The sequence below is a fragment of the Spermophilus citellus genome, assembly GCF_964194105.1.
Source record: "Spermophilus citellus genome assembly, contig: SCAFFOLD_39, whole genome shotgun sequence".
Taxonomy (NCBI): Eukaryota; Metazoa; Chordata; class Mammalia; order Rodentia; family Sciuridae; genus Spermophilus; species Spermophilus citellus.
This window is the reverse complement of record NW_027672813.1, coordinates 3,783,757-3,808,102: the sequence shown is the minus strand read 5'-3', so window position 1 is coordinate 3,808,102 and position 24,346 is coordinate 3,783,757. Positions and strand designations below refer to the sequence as shown.

The 24,346-nt window shown below is 61.8% G+C and overlaps 1 protein-coding gene across 1 annotated transcript in view; it reads right to left on the bottom strand.

The window, feature by feature from the left end:
* Positions 1-24,096, bottom strand: part of LOC308640579 (phosphatidylinositol 3,4,5-trisphosphate-dependent Rac exchanger 1 protein-like) — a gene marked incomplete at both ends in the record, with an annotated part of 94,940 nt that extends 70,844 nt beyond the window's left edge. Inside the window, one exon of the mRNA XM_081312434.1 lies at positions 23,365-24,096. Coding sequence (XP_081168560.1) covers positions 23,365-24,096 — 732 coding nt within the window. The remainder of the gene's footprint in view (positions 1-23,364) is intronic.
* Positions 24,097-24,346: the final 250 nt, after the last annotated feature.

The following is a 24,346-nucleotide window of genomic DNA, read 5'->3' as shown; positions in this document are numbered from 1 at the left end:
GCCTCCTCTCCAGAGCTGGGAACAATGTCCCCTTTGACCACTCTTGTCTCCCACTTCCGCATTTAATTGCAAGTTCATGGGTATTAAGTGGCCCCCACAGATGACCCAGCTGGCACCCCCTCCCCACCCCCAAAGAAGAGGCCCACAGCACTGCCTCTGTCCCTGGCCTGCGCCCTCTGCGGCTCGGTGACCCTCCCCGGGGAGAAAGGCCCGCCGCCCGCCCGTCCTCAGCCTCTGTTCTCGTCCAGAGAGCTCGGCGTGACCACCGCGCTGCTGCTGGCCTGGCTGGGGGCACCAGCCCGCGACGGCGGCCTCTGCTGACCTTCGTGGCCACCGCCCACTCCCTTCACACCTCACAGTGCAGAAACAGGCCTGCCGGCCACCCGGACCCACCCAGAGCCAACACGGAGCCTGGAGGTGGCTCAGCCTGATCCACGAGCTGCCCTGAGCTGCCCTGAGCTGCCCTGAGCTGGCCCTGCCCCCACTGGAGCGGATGGCCCAAGTCTCTGACCCTTAACCTCCTCTGCAGCGCCACAGCCCAAGGACAACTCCTGAGCTCATCTGTGGACCCTGAAGGGCTGAGAAGAGGTCCCACAGCAGTGTCCTTCCCAGCACTCACCTCTGACCTTGCTCATGGGGTCCCCACCTCCAGAAGGTCCCCAGGCCTGAGGCATCTGCAATGAACATTCCACCTCCTCCAGGAAGCCTTCCAGGTTACTTTGGCCCAGGTCCGGCTTCCCCTCCACTGAAGAGCCCGCCACCACCTCCCCGACCAGTTCAAGGCTGACCTGGCTCCAGCTCCAGCCTCAACCTGCCTCCTCCTCTGCAGGCCGCCTCCTGGGCCATCCTGTGCTGGACACTGAAGGAGCTTCCCCGAGCCCTGGAGCTCCATAGTCAGCCTCCTGGCTGGCACCCCAGGGCTCCGCATGGCCCTGCCTGAAGCTCTCAGGACAACCTGCGGCCTTAGAGGAGGTCCCTGCCACACTCCGTCACCTGCCCATTCCTGGCCCTCCACCCTCCTCTCCCTCCACGCATGCACCACCAGCTCCCTGCTCACAGATGCTGCCGAGTCCCCCAGCTCCCAGCCTCTGCACACACAAGCCAGCGTGCCTGTGTGGGGCGGGGGGTCTTGTCAACATCCACTACTGATGCAGCAGACCTGTGGGATCCCACACAGAGGCTCTCAGTCCTCAGAGCTGGGCTGGAGAGGAGCAAGGACCTCAAGGGCTTTGGCACATAGCAGCTGCTCAATAAAATTGATCCCCCGTTTATTAGGCTCTAACCAAATGAGGTGAAAGGGAACTGGGTGCCTGATCCTCCTACCGGGTCAAACTGGAAGCCGGTAAGACCTGACGGGTCTCAAACACAGGTAAAGATAACCCTGGGCTTTGAAGAGCCTCAGCTGCCGCTGCCTGGGCCTGCGCATCTTCTTCCATCTCATTCTCAGGCCTCCTCTGGGCGCTGGGCGGGGTGTGGGGGCTCGCTGCAGTCACCGAGTGGGCTGCTCCCCACTACAGGGACACACACAGGACCAAAAAAGACTGGACACCCACTCCGAGCCCTCAGCCACCAAGCACAGCGTCGCGCACCAGGAGTGGGGAGCGACTCCCACGAACCCCGAGCTCCCCCCTGGAGCCTGCACGCACCTAAGCACTCGCTGGCTCCCTCCAAGGCCACCCCCAAGAGGGCCAGTGAGGGGCCACCTGGGTCGGGACCCAAGAGGAGGGCTTCAGCTCTGCTCCAGCTGTGGCCTCCCCCTCTAATCTGCTGTGCCAGGGCGCAGACCGCCATAAGGGGGCCTCGGGGCTTTGATGTGGCAGAGCCGCCCACAGAGCAGCCTGACAAGGGCCTGGGGGAGGGAGGGGCACGCGGGACTGGGCTGCCCCAGGAAAACGGGGACAGAGGGACGGCACCCCTCCTAGGAGCTCGGCCAGCGCCCCAGCAACACGCAAGGGAAGGCCCGGCAGGGTCTGTCTGCCTCGGGGACACCCACAAGAGCCAGCCATGGTGGGGGCCGGCTGGCCACGGGCAGCAGGGCTGGTCACAGAAGACGCGGGGGCCAAGCGAGGAAAGCCCCGGCTTTGGGAAGCTCCGGGCCCTTGAGAAGGTCCCATCCTGGGGGCCAGGCCCGCAGCCAGGTCCTGACCACAGTATGACCGCACAGGCCAGTCTGTCGCCGCCCACCAGGTGGCCAGGTCCCCAGGCGAGCGCAGCCCTGCCGCCCTGCCGCCCAGCAGCCCCAGGAGGCTGAGGCCAGGCCTTCACCTCTGCAGGAACCGTCTCTGAGCGCAGAGGCCAGCTGCACCGAGTCTGGCTGTCCCCTCTCGACCCCCAGCCCCGGGCCAGGCCACCACAGTCCCCACCCGGACTGCTGAGGTGACCTCCTCCTGGTCTCTCCTCTCTGTACTCCACCCACCCAGGAAGGAGCCCAGGAGGGTGCCCTGTGTGGCCCGCTCTTGTTAGCTGTCCTCTCTCCATGTCCCCTCAGTGCCAGGTCCACAGAGGCAGGGAGCTGGCCTGTCCCGTTCAGAGCTGGTCCGCCAGCACCCAGCAGGATCTTAGTCAGCATTTGACAACAATGTGGGACAGCAGACACCAAGATCCCCAGAGCTTAGGGTATGTCCACTCCCTCTGTGACAGGGACCCTGGGAGGGGCAGTTCTGGGGGGTCGTGGGCCTGGCCCAGGCTGGGGAGGGCAGGCGAACTAGGGAGGGCCTCTGAGCAGCTGCTTGTGGGCCACCCAGCCCACACGCCTCCGGGGCTGTTAGAAACACAGCCTCAGGCCCGGCCCAGGCCTGCAGGTTCAGACTCTGCATCTGGCCGGCCCCAGGGGCTCCGTGGAGAGCGACCTGGGGTGTCCTGGACGAACCTCAGAGTAAGCAGGGGGTACAGGCGTGGCTGCTTCAGGCAGCCCTGGGACCAAAGGCTGGGACAACCCTGGGTCACATGGGGCCAGACAGAGAGGGATCATCCAGGGACCCAGCACCCCCCTCCCCCCCTCGAGAAGCCAGCAGGTGGCATGTGAGGTGGGGGAGGGGAGCAGGATCTGAACGCGGCAGATTCGCGCAGCAGACGCCCAAGAGCCGCACCATCTGGAGCCCCTTGGGGTGCAGGGAAGGGGGCAGCAAAGGCAGGAGGGCTGCAGGATACTGGGCGAGGGGTGAAGGAGTGCCTGTGACAGGCAGGACCCCTGCTCCAGCCACCGCCACTCACAGGGCCACACACCCAGAAAGTGTCTCTGACACATGAGGCAAACCCCTCTGCGCTTCCAAAGAGTTGAGCTCCTAGGCCAAGCCCCAAGTCCTCTTCAGCACGCGAGGTCATGAAGGAGCTGGCCCTGGCCCCATGTGCAGTGGTGGGCATGTGACCCAGCCCGGCCAATCAGAGCTCCCACCCACACCCCACAAGCAACACTTGCTTCAGGGATGGCCCCTGAGCCAGGCAAGAAGCAGCTAAACCCAGCCGTGCCTGAAGGTGCCGCTCCAGAGTCCACTGAGCCCACACAGCCATGGAGTCCGCCTTCCTTTTTTTTTTTTTTTAATTTTTGCTTAAACACTTTTTTTTTTCCTTTTTTGGGGAGGTACCAGGGATTGAACTTAGGGATTGAACTCGCCCACTGAGCCGCACCCCCAGCGCTATTTTGTATTTTATTTAAAGACAGGTCTCACTGAGTTGCTTAGCGCCTCAATGTTGCTGAGGCTGGCTTTGAACTTGCCATCCTCCTGCCTCAGCCTCCCGAGCCCCTGGGATCGCAGCGTGCCCACTGCACTGGCACATCAGCCTTTTCGAGGTGGGGTTTCTATGTGTGTGACACAAACACACAGTCCCGCACCTGTCCCTAGTGTCACTGCTCTTTGAGGATGCTCACCATTGCTCCATCCATCAAACAATGTCAGGAACAAGTGCCAAGGACACACCTATCTGCTGAGCACCCACGCGCACCAGGTGCTGCTCTGCGTGTGGGGTCACAGCAGGGAACAGAAGAGACCAAGGAGACCCCGTCGTCCCGGCCCCAGCTCTGCTGAGAGGAGAGCACTGAAGGTGGCGGAGAGGGGGGCCCTGGAGGGGTCACGTGGAGAGAGCCAGGCGTCTGCAGGACCCGAGAGGCCGTGAGGGCCGGGACACCTGCGAGTGTCCAGAGCAGCAAGATGGCCAGGGCCCCGGGGCAGGGCCACATCTGGAGGTGGGGTCGGAGGCCGTGGGGAGTGGGAGAGTCAGTACAGGGGCTCCCAGGGCCCATCAGGACCTCGGCAGTGACTGTGAGGGGGACCAGGGGCCCCGAGCAGCAAGGATCGCGCTGACTACCAGGGTGGAGCCGGGGACCTGGGACCGCAGCAGTCCCTGCGGGAGGCAATGGTGGCAGAGACCACTGTCACAGAGGTGGAGAGCCGTGGGGCGGGGAGTGGCCAGACTCTGGCCACTTGTCCAGGCTGCAGCGGGATCCCCTGGCGGGCTGCAGCAGGATGCGAAGGGTGGCTGGAAATGGCTTCAGAAGGCGGCTGGTGGCCGCCGGAGGCCTTAGCGGGAGGCAAGGGAAGGAGACAGAGGGGTGCCCTGGGACACCCAGGGCATGAGGTCCCGTTGCCAGCTAGAGACAGACACCTAAAGGTCAGGACAGAGGTTGGCCCAGGGACGGCACGGACAGTGAGAGAACAGGTGAACCCGACCACAGCTTGACAAGTGACGAAGGACGCTGGCCCCCGGCCACCAGCCTGCCTCTCCTGTGCTGGGGGGCTGAGGAGCAGCCGGCATCGGCCTGGGGGACAGGGACAGCCTGCTGAGGACAGTCCCTGTGGGGGAGGCAGGAAGGCAGGGCCTGCACCCACCCCACCTGCCACCCAGGTGAGAACCTGAGGCTCAGACAAAGGCGGTGATGCAAGGTGACACAAGGTGACACTGAGGCTGAGCTGGCAGAGGGGCAGAACCAGGCAGGGCATCAGACGCCACAGGCTCTGTGCCGGGGCAGCCCGTACCAGCACAAGTGGGGACCCCGTGCTGCCCATGCCCCAGGCTGCCAAGGCCCCGACGCTCGGACAGAGGGCAGAGAAGGCGTGCTGGCCGTGGCGTCCTGGTGACCGCAGGGGACATGTGCCAGCAGGCAGTCAGGAGGCCCCCTGCCCTCCCCTTTGGAACCTGGTGGCACCTGCTCCAGAGGGCACAGTGGGCCGACACTAGGGTTCAACTCCCAGCCCACCCGACAGAGCGGCCCTGGACGACCCAGCCCACCAGGTCCCCCTCGCCTGGCCAGCCCTCTCCGTGCGGAGCTCGCTACGAGCCCTGGGTGACCAGACGTGGGTCTCTCTTGCTCAGCGCTGCTGACTTCTGGGGCCAGATGCCCTCTGTAGGGCCACCCTATATCCGTGGCCCCACCCACAGGTGCCCAGGGCACCTTCCTCCCCATCAATGACCAAAACTGTCCCCAGACGTGGCCGCGCGTCTCCGGGCGGGCACAGCTGCCCTGGTTTGAGAACCCCTGCCCTATGCTCACCAGAACATCCACATGGCTCCAGAGGGCAAAGAGCTTGTCCTCTGTGGACTCTGAGGTGCTGCCCAGCCGCCCCACCCTGGTTCCCGAGGGCCAGTGGACATGGGCACGGCCTGGCACTCTAAAGGGTCTCTAAAAGGACACGCTCTCCGTTTGTTCTAAACTTCAGACTTGGTTTATTTTGTTAATAAAATAATTAAGCACTTATTAAGCACCCTGTGCACCATGGCTCCTCTCAGACGCGCAAAGACCCGAGCAGGGTGGACAGTTACTGCTGAAATCCCCATTCCCTGAGGACGCGGCACGCTGGGTGCTGAACGGCTCCTCCCAGGTGGCCGCCAGCCCTGGGCAGAGCAGGGCTGGGGTCACGGGCCAGGGCCTGGCACGCCTCAGGCCTTCAGGCTGGGACGGCCCCTGACGAGGGGCAGCAGGCACTTACTAGGCACACACCTGTGCCAGCCTAGGGGTCAGCAGCAGGGAGGCCCAGCCAGGGTGGACCCTAAGCCACGCACCAGGCGGAATATGGCAAGGGTGCAGGTGGCATGAGGACTGGAGGGAGGGAGGCGCACAGACACTGGGGACACACCAGATAAGGGGAGAGCGCACAGGAACCCACTCAGGGGAAGCCCTCGGTGGGCGGCAACAGAGCGGAGCCAGAGGGACAGTGCTCTCCCGACCAGCACGGCTGTCCTGGAGCAGAGCAGCCATGGCCAGGACAAAGTGCTGGTACTGAGAGACACCAAGGAGAGGGCAGCAGGGACCAGGGGCCAGGGCAGACTGACCAGCCACACCAGGGGGCAGTGGGATTCTCTAGGCCACTGACCCATGGGACAGACAGCTCAGAGGCCCAGGACCCTGCTGGTGTCCAGTGCCAGCCCCAGCACGGGAGTGCCCCTCCACGATGTGCCAGACCCAGCAGCCCCCAAACGTGTGCCAAGGGAGCAGGGCAGTACCCGTCCCCCATCACTCTAGTCCACCGTAATCTGAAAAATATTGAGCCACTTATGATTAACAGAGTGATGCAGAAGAGGACTCCAGGACGCAGCGGCATCCTCTCCGCACCCTCCCGCCTCGGCCTGAGGCCACCAGCACTGCACCCCAGCGGGTCCTACCGTCCCCGCCACACTCCTGCACACTGCCAGGGTTTGGACCTGGAATGGCCCCAAAGGCTCCTGTGCTGAAGGCTGGATCCCAGTCTGTGGACCACCAGGAGGGGGAACCCTCAGGAGGCGGGGCCTAGGGAGGAAGTCAGCTCCCTGGGGACCTGGCCTTGCAGGGGACATGGGCACCCCAGCTCCTCCTCTTTCTCAGCTTCCTGGCCACCAGTGATCAGGCGCCTGCTGCCCCAAGGTCCACGACCTGGGCCAACCATGGACTCAAACCACAGCAACCAGAATAAATCTTTCTTCCTCGAGGCTGACTTTCCCGGCCACCTTGTCACAGTGACCGAAACCTGACCCACCGAGACAGCCTTTTTTTTTTTTTTTGGTGTTATTTTCTTCTAAAAATTAGGATCAGACTCCATATTCAACTGCCCTCAGCCCTCCTTCTTCAACAGACCAGCATGCAGGGCCCCTCCTGTCTACCCAGAGAGGTCAAGCGCATTCCTTAACCCTGCCTGATAGCCCCACCAGTGGACGGTCGACAATCCGAACACTTCTCTGCTAATGACTATTACCATGGCTCCCACAGGTTGGCTGGTTGGTTCTCATTGTTATAAACAGAACTGGAATAAACATCGTTTTTAGTTGGTGGGGCTGGGGATTACACCCAGGAGCACCTGACCACGGAGCTACACCCCCAGCCCTTTTTATCTTTGAGAGAAGGTCTTGCTGAGTTGCTGCAGCTGGCCTTGAACTAGCCGTCCTCCTGCCTCGGCCTCCTGGGTCTCTAGATCAGAGGTGTGCCCCACTGCGCGCAGCTAAACACCTTCACAATTAGGTCTTCATGTACTTCTCCCTTTCTCTATGGGAGAGCCCCCAGGGAACTGGATCACAGGTCTGTGGTTTTGATTTCTGAAGAAGACGTTACCAAACTATTTTTCTCAAGACAGCAGTCGCCAACGCCCCGCGGCCATTCCCCAGCAGCCGGCTCTCGCCCCTGTGAGTGGCAGGCCACAGAAGGTGACGCTGGCCCATGTGGCTTCCCAGCAGCACTGCAGCCCTGCACAGTCCCCCGGCCACAAAATGCCACCAAGTCACGAGCAGGCGGGTCCAATGAGGACAGAGGGCTGGGGTGCGGCTGTCCACCATCAGGTCCTGGGCAGCACCGGGCACCTCCCAGCCTCCCTCCCGGCCTCCCTCTGGCCTCCTGAGCCAATGCCCACCTGCTCATCCCCACTCCTAAACACACTTCACACCCAGGCTCAACAAAGACGCCTCTGTCCCAGAGAGGAGCCCTGCGCAGGGCACCCTGGGTCCTGCCCCCTGGCCTCCATGTGGGGGAGGAGGCCGCGTGGGGAGGAGGGCACGCTGGCCCCCCAGCCCACCCTAGGGTGGGCCCCTGGCTCCCTCCACACCCCGAGCGCTCACACGGGGCCCACCCTGGGCACTTCCCCTCCACCCAGTGCTCAGCCCCACAGATGGGGAACTGAGGCTCCATGCACCCCAGGTCACCAGCTGGCGAGTCACGTGGGGACATGAGGCAGAGACACTTAACTGGCTTCGGACCCCTACAGAACTCTCGAGGACCCAGCCATCCTCTTCTTCCACCCAGGTAACAAGCACCTCCTCCCTCCGCCCCCACTGCCGCCTCCTCGCGGTTCTCCACGGCAGCCAGCCCCCACAGTACCTCCCCAACTTACCTCCTGCCACTCTCCCCTGGCTCACTGAGTCCCGCCATACTGCCTCCCTGCTCTTCCTGAAACATGTCCCTGCCTCAGGGCCTTGGCACCTGCTGTTTCCTGTGCTTGAGATGCTCTTCCCCACCCCACACAGAGACTGAGACCCTTCCCAGAGGCAGCACCAGAGGGCAAGAGCCTGGGTTCAGCTCAGGCTGTGTGGACTCAGAGAGGACAAAACCTTGGCTGAATCTCCATGAGAGAAGGGCACTGTGTGACTCTGGGGAGGTGGCCGAAGCTCTCTGACCTACTGTTTCCTCATCCATAAGCCAGACAACACCTTCCCCCCAGGTTCTGGGAGCCACGTGGCTTGGAAAGGGTCCACACTGAGCATGACACCTCAGACGGGCGGGACCCCAGCGAGGCCCTGAAGGTCAGAGGTGACCTGAGCCTCGGGGGAGGGCAAAGGCTTCCATCTGGGGGGAGGCCCCTGCGCAGAGGAGCAGAAACCCCCCACCTGCCCGCTCCCCCTTCTGACCCCCATGCCCAGGGGCGTCCCACAGGAACCCCACCCCACTGCCATGGGCACAGGCCCCTCGCCCAACCTGGCCAGAGCCTCGGTGCCCGGGTCAGAGAGGGCATGTGGCCCAGGGCAGCCCCACCCCGGGACGAGGGCCGGTCCCTTCACCAACACGACCCCCGCAGGCCTCGTCCTGGGCTTCCACCACTTTCAGCTGAGGATCCCAGACCAGAAGAGGGTCCAGGCAGAGTCAGTCCTGCCCTCCAGAGGAGGCCCGAGAGCATGCGGGCCTCACCCAGGGAGCCCTGCTTCCCCTGGGGTCTGCGCCTGACATCTTCCAATGGAGCCAGGGGCAGGATGTAGGACAGAGGGACACGGGAACGTCCCGTGTAGCCGCTGATGTTGCAGAAAAGGGAGCAATGGCCACAGGCCACAGGAAGTGGAAGCCGAGGCCACAGAAGCACCCCCTAGGGCAGGACCACCTCCGGCTCTCTAAGGCAGGACCACCCAAAGCCGAGGCCACCTCCGAGGCCAGGAGCCTGGGTGGCTTCAGAGGCCACACAGTGGAAGGCCTCTGCCTGGGCTGCGAGGCTCTCCTCCCCCTGCCTGTCTTCAAGCACAGGAGCCACCATCCTGCTTTTAGTTTTCCACGAAGCTGGGCGCCGTCCAAGCGGCTTGGGAGGCTGAGGCTGGAGGACTGCGATTTCCAAGCCAGCCTCAGCAAAGGGAGGCACTGAGCAACTCAGTGAGACCCTGTCTCTAAATAAAACACAACACAGAGGCAGGGATGGGGCTCAGTGGTCGAGTGCCCTGAGTTCAATGCCCAGTGACCCCAAAAAATGAAATTTAGAAGAAACCTGTCTCTGTCCTCTTAACCACACAGTTAAAAATTAAAACCAGCCGGACAAGCACAGTGATAGAGGGCAACACACGCTCTCGGGTCAGGGCCATCAGGGCGGGGGAGGCTGTGGCAAGCGGAGAGTCAGCCCTGCGCCCATCAGGGGGCTGCCCTGTGGCCCAGGCAGCTCCACCTGCAGGAGGGTGAGCTTGGCACAGACGCGTCTTCCGATTATTTCAGAAGCCAGAAATAAAGATTTTCGTATAAGATTTCTTGATTTTTCAATGTTGGCAACTATTTAAAAAAATAAACACTGTGGAAAACTCACAAAACCCACTTATGGGCCTGAGGACCCCTGGTTTGGACGCATGACTGACAGGGAGGGTCGTGCTGTGATCACATCTGGGTCCTCAGTGGCCAGCACAAGAGCTGGGCAGAGCAAGGCCCAAGAGATGACTCCGACCAGATCCTCACACGGGCACACACGTGCACACACACGGTGCACACGCAGTGCACACAGGTGTCAGTTCACATGGTCACTGAAATCAAAGAATCTGAAGGTGATGCTTCCCAGAACACAGGAAGCCTCACAGTGACAGGTGCCTCCAGCTCACCTGGAGACGCCCCGGCCTCCCGACCGGTCCTCCGAGGAGTCTCACTGTGGGTTAAAGCAGCTCTGGGCGGGAGCCAGGGAGCCCGCGTAGCCACAGCACCCTGGGCAGCCCCAGGCCACCCCTCGGCACAGTCTCGGGCCTCGGCTGCCCTTGCTGGGAGCACACATGGGCATAGGCCTCTCCCACCTGACCTCCAGCTCAGGGCTCCAGCGCCAGGACTGGCCTGGACAGAGGCACAGGTTGAGCCCGGCCTTCCCTCTGCTGAATCGAGGAAACACCTGAACGAAGATGCCTATGGCCTGGACTCTGCCAACCTGAAGTCACCTCTATGCCAAGGGACGTGGGTGGCCAACTAGCAGCGCTGGTCTCCTGGTGTCTCGGTCAGCAGGACACCAGCACGACCCGGAGCATGCTGTGCTGGCCGGCGCCGGCACTCGGAGCGCTCGCCCGGCCAGGCGCTGCCCTAGGAGCCGACGGTGCCCTCTGGCTAACTCCCCGCCAACCTCAGGGGCAGCCTCCACTCTGACAGGGGCAAGAGGCCGAGCAACTGACCACAGCCGGAAGTGCCACCATCTGAGCTGGACAGGGGACCCATGAAGCCACCAAGGGAGTGTGATGAACCGTTTGGCAGTGACACCCAGTGCACACCAGGGGCAAGTGAGGCCAGATGTGACCCCAAGCAAGCAGGGCGATCAGACCAGGTGACCACAGTGCAGAGGAAAGCGGAGGCACCGAGGAGTAGCACTTGGCCACTTAGTGCCCTGTCCTCCCAGCTCCAGGGCCCCAGTCTGTCTGCCCTGAACCCTGCTGCAGCCTGGCATCTAAAACAGGCACACAGTAGGTGCTCATCAAAGTGTGCAGAGGAAGAGACCAGGGAGGCAGGAACAGAGACGCCCCATTTCACAGCCAAAAAAACTGAGGTCGCAGAGTCATCTGCTAAAGGTCGCAGAGCTGTGACCCAGACCCACGTGAGCAGAGCCCATCTCTGGGGACTTTCCACTGAGCACCATCAAAATCACAAGGGCCATGCAGGGCTCAGGGGTACAGCGTTTGCCCAGCCTGTGTGAGGCCCGGGTCGGTCCCCACAGCAAAGTCACTAAAGGGAGGTCACTAAACACAGTGGGGGAGAGCGGATCTCAAGGGCACCTGGGGGAAATCTGTGCATCACTCAGGGCTGCTGTCACCTGGTAGCCAGGTGACAGTCCTGACCTCCCTCACCACGCTCTGGTTACCTGAGGGTGCTCGTGCTTGGGGGGGGGGGGCACACTCTGGGCTGGGGGCTTCCTGCCCGCCATCACTCCCCACGGAGCAAACAGAAATGAGGAGGTTTGTGTGCAGGGAACGGAGGGGCACAGGGAGGGAGGAGGGGGTCGAACATTCTCTGAAACAGTGACCTGAGTCGTCCATCACCCCAAACACAGCAGTTTGCGTCCAGACCCTGCTGTGTGCGCGTGCGTGGCACCTGTAGGCAGGGGGCAGATCACCCCTTCGCCCCGCTGGCTTCCAGAGCTGGGCGGACAGGGACGTGCCTGTGACAGGCACCTCCCCTCAGGCAGTACCACAGGAAAGGTCTTAGGGCCACCCGCCAGCGCCCAGGACCACACAGACTCCCCATCGTGGCCACACAGCATCTCTGCCTCCGCCCAGGAGGCACAGGAGGCTGAGCAGCCCAGCCTGCAGCTGCCCACCAGGTCCCGGCCAGGAAGGGCTCTGTCCCCCTGTGCCCCACTGATCCCTTGGGCCCCTGTGTCACCTCCCACCAAGGCTAACAGAGCGCCCGCCCCGCGCCAGGTGCTGGGGAGATGTCAGTGACCGCAGCGCACAGAGCTCGGCCTCGGGGACTCACACTCCAATGGGAGGCCCGGACACCAGCAAGCAAACAGGCAGGGACAGGGACCAGAAGCGAGCAGCGATGTGGGGAATGACCGGCTGCTGAGAGCTGGCCTGGCCGAGGGCTGAGGAGGGAGGGTCAACGTCCTCCCTGCAACAGGAACAGCAAATGCAAAGGCTGAGGCTGGACCAACGGAGTCCACTTCAAGAACAGAGAGGGGCCAGGCAGGGTGGGCACGGTGGGGATGCAGCTGACCTGGGTAAAGGGGCAGGATGACGCAGCACCTCCTGGCCAGGAGCCGAGTTCCACCCGCCCCACGGTCTCCTCCTCCTGCCTCCAGCAGAGTGGGAATGGGAGAGGAAGGGGACCGGTGTGTCGTAACCGTCCCCTACGTTGGGGACAGTAACCAGAACGTTGGATCTGAGCCCAACACTGCCAAGAACCACATCAGGCAGGTGTGAGTTAAACCATCTCGTCAGAAGGAGGGGCTGCCAGGGCTCTAGGGAGCAAGAACCGGCACCAATGTCCCTGCAAGAGACAGAAAGCCAAGTCCCCAGCCACAGTGATGTCAGGGGAGACAGGCCTCCAACATGGAGCATCGCTGAGGCTGAGGCAGGACCATGAGTTCAGAGCCAGCCTCACCAAAAGCCAGGCGCTGAGCAACGCAGGGAGACCCTGTCTCTAAATAAAACACAAAATAGGGCTGGGGTATGACTCAGTGGGTGAGTTCAATCCCCGGTACCAAAAAAAAAAAAATAGAGGTGCACCATCAAGGGAGGGGGGTGCATCATGGGAGAGGAGGGGTACACCATCAGGCAAGGGGGGTGTACCATGGGAGAGGAGGGGGTGTACCATCAGGGGAGGGGTGCACCTCGGGAGAGGAGGGGGTACACCTGGGGGAAGATGGGTACAACACGGTGGAGGGGTGCACCATCAGGGGAGGGGTGCACCATGGGAGAGGAGGGCTCGACCCACCAAGAGACGTACCACAGAGAACCATCTCTGGGGTGCTGGGTTGGAGCGGGACCTCGTGCGTGCTAAGCACTGCTCCACCACTGAGCTGCACCCCGGCCCCACAAAGATCATAAAACACAGCACTAAAACGTGCAGGTTAAAGACGGACAGCAGGAGATGCCACCACCCTTCCAGCGACAGCAGAAGAGGTGGACAGCAGGGCTGGGGGAGGCAGGGCCACCCTAGCCACCCTCGACCTGGACAACACACGGAGAGCCTGCCACCCGCCAGCGGACACGGGCTCATGGACCAAGGCTCCGTCCACTTCAGAGAGCTGGACACCCGCGGGGCCTCCTCTCCACACATGACAGACCACCACCCGCTAAGTCATCCGGAAAAGCCCCAGTGTTTGGAAACAGACCCACGTGGACAGGCTTCCTTGCTCCACAGTCCCCGCGTGGAGTCGGCGGACACCAGCGGGCAGCAGCCCCATGCCAGGTCCAGCCCAAACCCCGGGTGGAGGGGGATCAAGAGGGGCAGGAGCTCAGCTCATCCTGACCAACCAGTGGCAAACCACTCCAAGAGAAGCAGGGGTCCCGTGGGCCTCCTCAGAGAGGCCGGTCCTGCAAGGGAGGAGGCTGCTCCCCACCCTGCACCCCAGCCCACCTACTCAAAATGAACCCAGCTCACTCCACCCACCTGCAGGGGCAGCCATTCTGGGTGGGCCAGAGAGGAAACAAGCAAAACACCGTGGTCAGAACACAGCTTAGGATCGGGCAGTCCTGGATTCAAACCAGAGACCCTGAGATGCCCCCGAGACCCCTGCCCTCCTACCTACATGCCTGTGGGCTCCCTTTCCCCTTCATGTCACACTGTGCATGGGAGCTGAGGTGTGCTCAGCTAGTGACACGTAGCTGATAGACTGTGGGGCTAACAGAGCCCAAGGGTGTCTGCAGATGTAATCAAGGTCTCAGATCAGCTGACTCTGGGTGCGTCTGACTTAATCAGGTGCGGCCTTTAAAAGATAATTGGTGGGGGGCCCTGAGATGGAGCTCGGGGCTAGCATGCTTAACAAGCATGCACAAGGCCTGGGCTCAACCCCGGGACCAAAAGATAGAGAAACGATAACCAGTGGGGGAGGGGGAGACCAGGGTGGGAGGTGGTGCACCACGGGAGAGGAGGGGGTGCACCTGGGGGAAGACGGGTACAACATGGTGGAGGGGTGGCGGCCCCACCTCACCTCAGGCGAGTGGCAGCCTCCCCAGCAGGTGGGCTGAGCGCTGGGAGCAGCTCCAGCTCCAATGACAGCCCCCCGGGGCCCCGCGCCCACTGCCCCCAGGCTGCCACCTGTCCAGATGAACTTGGCTGCTTAGTTCAAGCCCCAGGAAGGAGCAGGTGACACGCTATGACCATTCCTGTGCAAAAAGAAGCAAAGCACCAAGAAGCTAAAGCAACCTGACAATAAGACCCCTGCCCATCACCAAGGCCAGACCCCATGCCAGGCACTGAGCCACGCCCCAACCCACTTTACAGTGAGGAAGTCAGGGCCCAGGGGGGCAGCTTCCAGCCCAGGGTCACACAGCAGACCCTCACTCTGACAGACTGGCCTGCACCCTCACACCTGAGCACCATGCCACATGGAAGAAAAGTCTCCTGCACCAAATCCTCTGGACCCCCACGCCTCTGGTTGTGTTGGAGAGCACCAGACTACCTTACCTTAGTGCTAGGTTCCCCAAAGTCCTCACAAAAACACCTCCAGTTACTCACTCAGACACCTTAGATAATAAAACACAAGCACATACACAGGGAAGTGGATTCTCCATTCGACAAACACTCAATGAGCATCCACTATGTGCCAGGCATCGTTCCTGATACCAGAGAGACAAAGCCAATGGAGAGTTAAGAGTCCCCATCCTTTGGAGCTGAGAAAGACAACGCATACAGAGTCAAGCAGAAGCCCCGCATGTCAGCCGCTGGGAAGCAGCACTCGGGTGGGAGACAGACGTGGCAAGGTGCTGTGCTGGGTGTCAGAGAGGACACGGTCAAGGGCACGCTGTTTAGCCACAAACCCACGGGAGGCCAAGGAGCGGGCCTGGGCTCCTGGGGGAGCAGGCCAGAGCGGGGAGAGGCCCCAGCGAGCAGACGCACACGTGGCGCACTTCTGAGCCAGGGCAGGAGTCACAGGAGACCTGGGATTCCACGGTGGAGGCCGTGACTGCCCGGCTCAAAACACAGAACGCACACTCCGAAGGGGCCAGGCCACAGCATGCAAGGCCACGGGGCCAGGCCACGGCGTGCAAACCGCTTCTCCGTTTTTAAAACTGTAAGGAAGAAAAAGTAACAAGAAGGGCGCAGGGAGAGGCCATGCGGGACGGGTTCTAACTGGAACAGACCCGGGGCACCGGGACAGCAGAGCAGCCCCCTGTGGTGGCCTGGGGCACTTCCAGACGGTGTCCCTGGGCACACGGCCCCACCTCTCGGCCCTCAGCCTTCCTGCCTGCAGAGTGGGTCTGCACAGCCCTCCCCGCCCCACGGGGGACAGGTGTTGCTGTGACAGCTGAGAGCAGGGTGGGGTCAGACAGCTTCTAATCAGGCAAATCCGCTTCCTGAGCAGAGAGCTGGGTGTCTCCCCGTCACAGGAAGCAGGGGCCACCCCACACCCACAGCGGCCTCTGGTTCACACCCTGCCCACCAACGGCCGAGCCCTGCCTGGGTGTGGCAAGCTCAGCGGCCTCCTCCAGGGACCCTTCCCCATGACCTGGTGACACAGGACCATGGAGAGGTGAGACCCAATAGGGGAGAGAACCAGCCCCAGGTCACACAGCAGGCTGGAGGAAAGCAGGGGGTCCCTCCCTCCTGGACAGTGTCCAAGCCTGCGGCAGAGGGGCTCTGAGACCTGAGAAGCCCCGTGCAGTCCTGGCTTCTAGGCCACAGGTGGACCTGCCACGGCCCTGTCGAGGACCCCCGTGGCCCCTCACACCCCGGAAAGGAAGCCAGGCTGCTCCCGGCGCGAGGCCCCGAGCCACTCTGCCAGCTGCACCCAGCTCACCGCCCCGTCGTCCCCTTCGGCCACCTGGCCACCTAACGCTCCTCCACCAAGCCGAGCATGACCCCGGCTCAGGGCTGGCCCTGCCTGGAGCTCTCTCCCTCTCCACCGCCAGCTCCTCCTCCTTGGGACCCAGCTGGACTCCAGCTCCCCAGAGAGGCCTCCCCTGACCACCCCACCTGAAGTATCTGTCAGCACCCTCGTCACCGACATGTCCTCAGTTTATTTCCTTCCGGGTGCCTCCACCCCAGCTGCATGGGCTTGCCCAGTATGCGACCACCCAGGCCTACTTCCCCATCTGCAAAGGGGACACAACAGCGACGTCTGCTCAGAGGGCTGTTGCAAGGGACCAGGGAGGTGGCCACGCGGAGCAGACGGCAGAGCACGGGCACACAGGGCCTCCGCTGACGTCATCACTCTGACAGCTCAGGTGTGGGCCGTCTTCCTGTGCTGGCTGAAGGCTCCACCAGGGCAGGGACCAGGCCCATCTTGTCCCAGCTGCGTGCCAGGCACCAACCTGCACGTGGCACACGGCATCTGCCTACTGTGCACTCACTGGGCGAACCAGGGAGCACCCGCTGCCACACCGGCTGCGATCTCAGCCTCACCCTCCAGAAGCTTCTCACAGAGGCAGCCCACCCGCCCCAGCAGGAAAAAAGCACAAGACCCTGAGTCCCCGAGGCCGAGCCACCTGCTCCCACCAGCCATCAGAGCCGCAGTCAGGCCAGCCTGCACCCGCCCGCCTCCCTGGCCCAGAGTCAAGGGATCGGCTGTCAGTCCAGCCCTGGGGAAGGGACCCAGCAGTAAACACAGACAGGGCAGCGGGCGACTCCCTTCTGGCCCTGGAGGAGCCGAGAAAACAGAAACAAACCCCGCAACGGGAGGCTGAGACAGGAAAGTCGAAAGTTCAAGGCCAGCCTCCGCAACTTAGCAAGACCCCAAGCAACTCAGTGAGACCCAGAGCAACTCGGCAAGACCCCGTCTCAAAATCAAAAATCGAAAGGGGGCTGTAGTTCCAAGGTAGAGTGCTCCCGAGCTCAATTCCCAGCCCCTAAATAAATAAATAAACATCAAAATCCACACTGCCCTGCAAGGCTGGGACTCCCTGCCTCCTGGAGTCCCAGCCTTGGCTCAGGGATACCAGCGTGACCCACATTTGGCTGCGCTTGCTCCTTGAGGCAAACCCCAGGAGGACTACAATCAGGTGGGGCATGGGGGGGGGGCACGACACAGAGGCTCAGGGCTCGGCCAAAGTCACAGAGCAGAGCTGGAATCTGACTCAGGTGCAGCTCTAGCGCCTCCTGCATTCTAAACCGGGAGCCGGGGAGCCGGGCCACCACAGGGTCTACTGGAACAGACACGCGTGCGCACAGGTTCCACGTGCTGCCACAGGGGCTGAGGCAGAGCCAGTGGGTAAAGGAGTGGCCCGCAGCTGGCAGCCACCCTGCACCCACCCGGGGAATCTGCCATGTCTGCCGGCAGTCTTGATTATCCCGCGGGGAGGCCGCCCTGGCATCTACATGTGGAGACCAGGGCGCCGCTCACGTCCTGCCAAGCACAGGACGCCCAGCCTGAAAGTCCACAGCGCTGGGGACAGGGGCAACCAGGGGACTTGTCCCATCTGTGCCACTAGAGCTGGAAACGCACTCCGCAGACCCTCTTTAAGGGGGACTCTGGGTCCTAGCTAGGACATAAGTGCCCAGAGCAGGACTGGCCAGGCTCTGGAGCAGGACCACTGACCAGCGCTCCCTCCTCCCCGCAGGCCACAGCCTGTCCCACCTGCGGGACGAGGACATCAGCCCAGTGACCCATCACTTTGCTCACAAGATCTGTTAACTCTGGGGCAAGAATCAGCTCTGACCACACCCAGTGCCCAGGAAACAGGCTGGGGGACACACCCTGGTCTGAGGGTCAGCCCACCTCGTCCCACCTGGAGGGCCCTTCCTGCTGGGGACAAGAAATCACAAAACTCAGGGAGGTGGTGCCCCGCTGCCTGGCCTGCCTCACAGATCTAACCACGGGATGGGCCTCTCCTGAGGGAGGGCCCAGCCCAAGGTCCTCAGCTCGCTGGCCTGACAGAGGGGCACTCTCCAGAAAGAGGTGCCCTGAGGTCTCACAACCAGGAACACCAACGCCATCCATCTCTTCCCAAAGTGACAGATAAAGGGCTGCCAGGACGGTGGTGAAGGGCCCCAGTGTGCACCTGGACACCCGGCTCATTCAGATGCTGGCACCGCGTCTCCGCTGCCTGAGGACAAGGCCCACATCTGCCCGGCGAGGGCCGTTCTCACGCACAGCAGGTGCTGGGGAAATACCTGCCCACCAGAGGACCTACCAGCTTTGTGGGTGACCTGTCCACAGCTGTATGCCGGGTGCACACAGAACGGGGCCCCCTCACCCACTCGCACATGGTTGGTTTGTATTATGACTTGTTTCTAATTGTAGATGGACACATCTTTATTTACTTATTTTTATGTGGTGCTGAGGGTCGAACCCAGGGCCTCACACGTGCTGGGCGAGCGCTCTACCTCTGAGCCACGGCCCAGCCCTGGCACTTGGTTTTTATCATCAAAACATTTTCATGACTTCCTGGTCCAGGATCCCTGGCAACCTAAAACTGAGATAATTTGGACCTTGGCTTAATTATTGCCCACTCGAGCATCTGGACAGTCTCCCAAGGGAAATAATTTTGCTCCTGAGCCCAGACTCATGTCAGAGCAGTTCAGACCAGTAGAGAAGTGTTGGCTATGCAGCCAGCTTCATCAGGCTGTGTGATCTTGGAAAAGTGACCTGGCCTTTCTGTGTCTTGGTCTCAATTGTCAAATAGGAAGCACAAGAACATGTGTACTTCTGAGTTGATCCATAGGAGATGCCTTGCCCAGGGCTTGTTAGCAAGTCATTGTCATCATCGCTGTGTTCATCTCATAGCGGTGCCAAAAGTGACACTTCTTTCTGTTGGCGTTTCTTTTTAAATAAATTTGTACACATATGCATTTTATAGAAAAGGGATATTTAAAAATTCAAAGAAAATTTAAGTAAGTAACATTTCTTTGCACGTTTTTTCCTTTTTCCCTCCCCCTGGCCCTTCTCCATGCAATGCACATCGCTCCGACCTCTTCAAGCTCTTGAACCTCACAAGTTAGGATCATGATCATGAATTCCTTTCCAAAGTGGGTCTGCGTCCCCCACTTCATACCCCTGTTCCAAGCACCACCACGTGAAAATCCCCCCAGTCACTAGATGATCTTTCTGACTTGGTGACTTTAGAATCAAAGATGTGCCCTTGCCGGGCTCCTGGGTGAGATGGGGAGAGCAGAATCTTCTTAAAGAAAAAAAAGGGACGAAGCAACACTGCAGCTTCTGGTTTAGGCAGCAGAGCTCCGGACCGTGGGCCTCCGCCCTCCAAAAGCAGAACCAGACGCTCTGGGAGCTTCCTGCTCAGGTCTCCGTCCCACAGCGGCCAGGCCGGCCAGTTCCTTCTGGGTGCCTGGGAGCAACAGGTCTCTGTCCTCAGCCAGGGGAGCCATTCAGAGGCTGCTGACGGCCCCACCCATGCTTGCCCTCTTCCTGTCCCTGCCCAGCTGGCACGCCCACCGGGGGCCCCCAAGCCCTGGCCCTGAGCCTCCCCTCACAGGCAGGGACTCCAAAGCAATCCCACCAGAGGCAGGGCCCAGACTCAGTCTCCTCCTGAAGCCGGAGTCAGGAGTCCCAAAGAGACCTCGTGTGGCCCCCACTACATCCCCAAGAAAGCCACCGGGCACCCCAGCACCCCAGCACCCCATGTGCCTGGCAGCGTCCTGGGGTCTCTGACCTCAGGCCCACCCAGGCTGCATGACACCACGGTGAGGCAGGGCGCCCGAGGCGCAGACCAGGAAACTGAGGCACACCGCAGTGGGCCATCTGCCCGGGTGGCCTGCGGTCAGTGTGGGGAACAGGGTTCGCACAGCAGCATCCTGGCTCCGGGGGGCCACCCACAACTTATGCCGCGAACAGACCCGGGCGCGGAGGAGACAGGCGGCCTGACACACTTCACAGCTGTCCCCACTCTGCGGAAGACAGCATAGGCCTCACAGAGGGGAAGTGACAGGAAGGGGCCCGAGAAGGTGAAGGTCACACGGGCTGGGTTCCAACCCTGTTCTGCCTCCCTCACAGCTCTCAGGCCAGGGCTGGCCCTTACTGTAAGCCGAATGTGGTAGGGGGGCGGCTAGGGACATGGGCACTGGGCCCCGAAGCAGAGGTGGACCCCAGCAACTCTCCAGGTGACCAGGGCAGCTCTCTGCCTTGGTTTCCTCATCTGTCACGGGGAAGAGTGAACAAGCTCACAGGTGCAGGGCCCAGTGGGGAGCAAGTGCCCGTCACCATCCTGCCTGGCGCTGTCCACCAGCACACAGGGAGCGCCCCACGTGGCCAGGCTTCCAGAAGGCGTAACCCAGGGTCCTGAGTCAAGTCCCCGGCACCATCTCCCTCTGTGGTGTCCCCAAGCCAGATCCAGCGTCTCCGTGAGAGAGGGCTGTCCTTGCCCTCCCATGACTCTCAAACCCCAAAACAGCATGGGCCATGGGAGGGCGAGGTCCAGCACTGAAGGAGGGGGAGGCAGGGAATCTCCAGAGGAACTGCGGAGCCAGGCCCGGGACCACGAGATCGCTGGTTCCTGCGGCCTGAGGAGGTCAAAAGGAAACTGGCTCCAAGCCCGTCTTCCTTCAAGTCCTCAGACCAGCTTCCTCCAGGTAGCCCTCCCTGACCACCCTGCCCTGGTCCTCTGTGCAATTTGCTCGGTCATCACATAACAGCAGTAACTAGTGTCTTACAGCTGGCGGGCCCTGCTCCAGGGGCTTTATACTGACTTCTGTAACTGACTTATAAAACTGTCACTCAGGACCTATCACCACCCCAACAGATAAGGAAAACAAGACTCAAAAAGACGACACCAGCTTGCCTGAGGTCACAAGTCCAAGGACTCCACCTGGGCAGCCTGGCTCTGGAGTCCGGCCTTGGACTTGGATTTTGGTTGGTGGTGGTGGGTTTTGCGTTTTGCAGTCCTGGAGATTGACCCAGAGGCACTCCACCACCAAGCTACATCCCCAGCCTTTTTATTTTTTATTTTGACACAGAATCTCACTAAGTTGTTGAAGCTGGGCTCAAACCCGCGATGCTCCTGACTCAGATTCCCAAGATGCTGGACTACAGGTGTGTGCCACCACACCTGGCAGACTTGGACTCTGTCACCTGGGCTGGATGTTGCTCCTCGAGGGCCCAGGCCTGGTTTCCCCACCTCTCCCACAGCGCTCAGGGCAGGCTTCGTGACCCTGGCACACAAGAAGGCCAGGGTGGCCCTGTAAGGCCTGCCTCTGCCACGTGGATCTGAAGCAGCCAGGGACAGCCCCGCAGCCCTCCATGCCAGGAGGCAGGGGATCCCTTAGCAAGTGTAAAGGCTGAGGGGACAGAGGGCAGCAGGAGACAAGCACAACCTGCAGGCCACCAGCCTGCTGCCAGGAGAGCCCTGCAGCGCTAAGCCCCAGGTTCCAAGACGAAAGGCCACCGAGGGGCCATTCCCAAAGGGCAAAGGAGAGGCCCCTGGCTCCCAAGTGAGGTCTGGCTGCTCAGGTTACACAATAAGTCTGCTCCTGGCACCAGCTTGGGGGCACACAAAAGGACAAGGCAGCAAAGAAAACCAGATTCGCTGCCTCCTGTTTACAGGTGGGGAAAAGGCTTTGCGATGGGCAAACGAGAGGTGCTCAGAGCATCCCGGACATGGTGCGCAAGAAACCCTTTCTCCCCTGTTTCTTTCATATCAAGAATGTTGACTCCAATCAATTTCCATTATTCCAGCTTCCTGGGACTCCACACGTGGACAATCTAAAACCACAGTTAACACAACACACTCTGTATCTGGTCTGAAAGGAACGGCACCATCTCAAGCAAGGGCGCAGGAGGGAGCAGTATATTTTCTTTCCCATTAATATAAAAAGTGGTTTGTTTCCTGTTTCTCTTCCAGACTAAGGAGCAGGGAGTGGCTCAGAGGGAGAAGTGAGGAGTTCCCTACAATCCGACATCGCTTAGCAATGCCAAGGCTGTCTGCATCTTTAATTCAGAAACTGCCAGCTTCAAATGAAGAGACTCTGCGTGTGCGTGTGCGTGTGCGTGTGTGTGTGTGTGAACTGTGACAGGGAGAGATGGGAAAGACAGCCCACCTGCCTTATTCTTACACTCATTTCTAGAAGGGTCCTTTGGCCAAAGGGCTTGCAGTACCCGTGCACAAACCCCTCCCCCTACTCAAGGGCCTTTCACAGGGAGAAGGGCGGCAGCTCCAGCACCCCTGAGTGGGAACGGTGCTCTCACACAGCCTCCACTGCACCCCCATTGCCCTGGAAGGTCCCTCTTCACCCCAGAGACTGGGAGCTGCCACCAGCCCGGCACCAGCCCTCCCTAAACCAGGATTAAGACTTCCTAGAGCCAAGACTGGGAGTAAATGAGGACCCAGCAGGAGGCATGGAGATTAAAGCCCTGGAGTCTCTAACTTCCATCCAGGCTCTGCCGTCCCACCCCCACCACCCCTGGCCACTTTTCTCACTTCCTAGGAGGGTAGGGAAGTGGCCTCTTCCTCCCCCGCCCCCCACCACCAGAAGAAAAAAGAAAGGGAGCTTAGAATCAGAGTTTAAAGCCCTAGCTGGGACTGCCCGGGTGGAAGCCCAACATCCCCAACTTAACCAGCTGTGTGATCCTGGGCAAGTGGTCCAACCTCTCTGGAGCTAAACTCTCCCAATCTGACAAAGAGGGTCACAAGTCGCCCCCACTTCATGAGCCACTTGCAAAGGTTAAGCCTGCTGAAGACACGCTTAAGGTCCTGGCCCAGGGCGAGGGCTCCGCTGCTATTTTACAGAGTGGTCTTTGCAAACTTGGGGATGGGAGGGCAGTTAAGAGCTTGGACTGGGAGCCCTCGGTTACCAACCGGCTCTCCCCGGGCTCCCGCAAAATCGCGCGCCGGGCCGGGACCGTCCCCTGGGGCTCTGTGGATCCCCGTGCTTCCTCCGGGTTTCATCCCCTCCACCGGCGCGGGGGACGCTGGACTCCGGGGCTGGGGCCATCTGTCCCACCGAGCAGTCGCGGGTGCACCTGGCGGCGAAGTTGTTCCCGGGCCAACGCGGCGCTGGAGTCTCTAACTTTTTAATTTTAAACTCTGTGAAAGGCGCGGAGGGGGCGAAAAAGACAAAAGGGCAGCGCGGCGGGCCCGAGGCGACCTCGGCGCGGCGGCCGGGCCACAGGTGGCGGGGCGGCAGGGCCGGCGGCGGCGACTCACCGACTGCAGGAAGCGCAAGGTGCCCACGTAGTCCCTCTCGGTGCCCAGGATCTCGTTGAGGACGCAGAGGCGGAGGCGCAGCTGGCGCTCGGACTCCCGGGTGGCCGCGCACGGGCCGGGGCCGGGGCCGGGGGCCCGGGGGTCGGGGTGGGCGCCGTCCGCGGCCCCGTCGCCGCCGGGGTCGCTGCAGCTGGGTCCCTCCATCCTCCCGGCCGCGCGCCACTGCTTCCCGCGCCGAGCTGGCGCCGAGGGCTCAGGCGTCCAGGCGCCGCATCCCGGACGGGGCGAGCGGGCGGCCGGCTCGCAGCGGCCGCGGCGGCGGCGGGGGCGGGGCGCGGGAGGGGCTCCCAGACTCGGCCGCCGCCGCCCCCGCCGCCAGGGAGCGTCTGCCAAGTGCCACGCCGCGCTCCCGCCGCAGAGGCGCTCGGCGCGCGCGGGCCCCGGAGACGCGCCGCGCGCCCGGCGCCGACGTCGGAAGCTCAGCGGGGCGCGCGCGGGAACCTCTGGAAGGGCCCGCGGAGCCGGGAGGCGGGGGTCCGGCTCCGCGCCCCGCCGCCGGCTACGCGCGACAGTCCCGAGCGCGGGCACACCGCGCAGGGCGGGCGGCGACAGTGACGGGCGAGCTGCCCCAGCCAGCGCCCCCGCCCCACGAGCGGGACGGAAGAGGGCCAGAGGGGCGGCCACTGCAGGGAGGTGACACGCGGGCCTTTTGGGTGCCCTGGGGCCCGCCATGACCTTGAGCAGCTGGCTCTCCTTTCTTTCCCTTTCTTTTTCTCTCTTCCCTCCTGGTTCTCTTGTGTCTGAACTTCTCTGCTCCAGGACCCTGGCCCTTCCCACCTTTCCCAGAAGACATTGTCCCCTGCCCCCTCCTCCTCCCTTGCACCCCACCTGGATAAGACCTTGGGAAATCCAGCTTCTAGTCTAATGTGACCTTGATAATAAAAGGAACCACTTGACAGGCAGGTGAGGAAAGAGGAGGCCC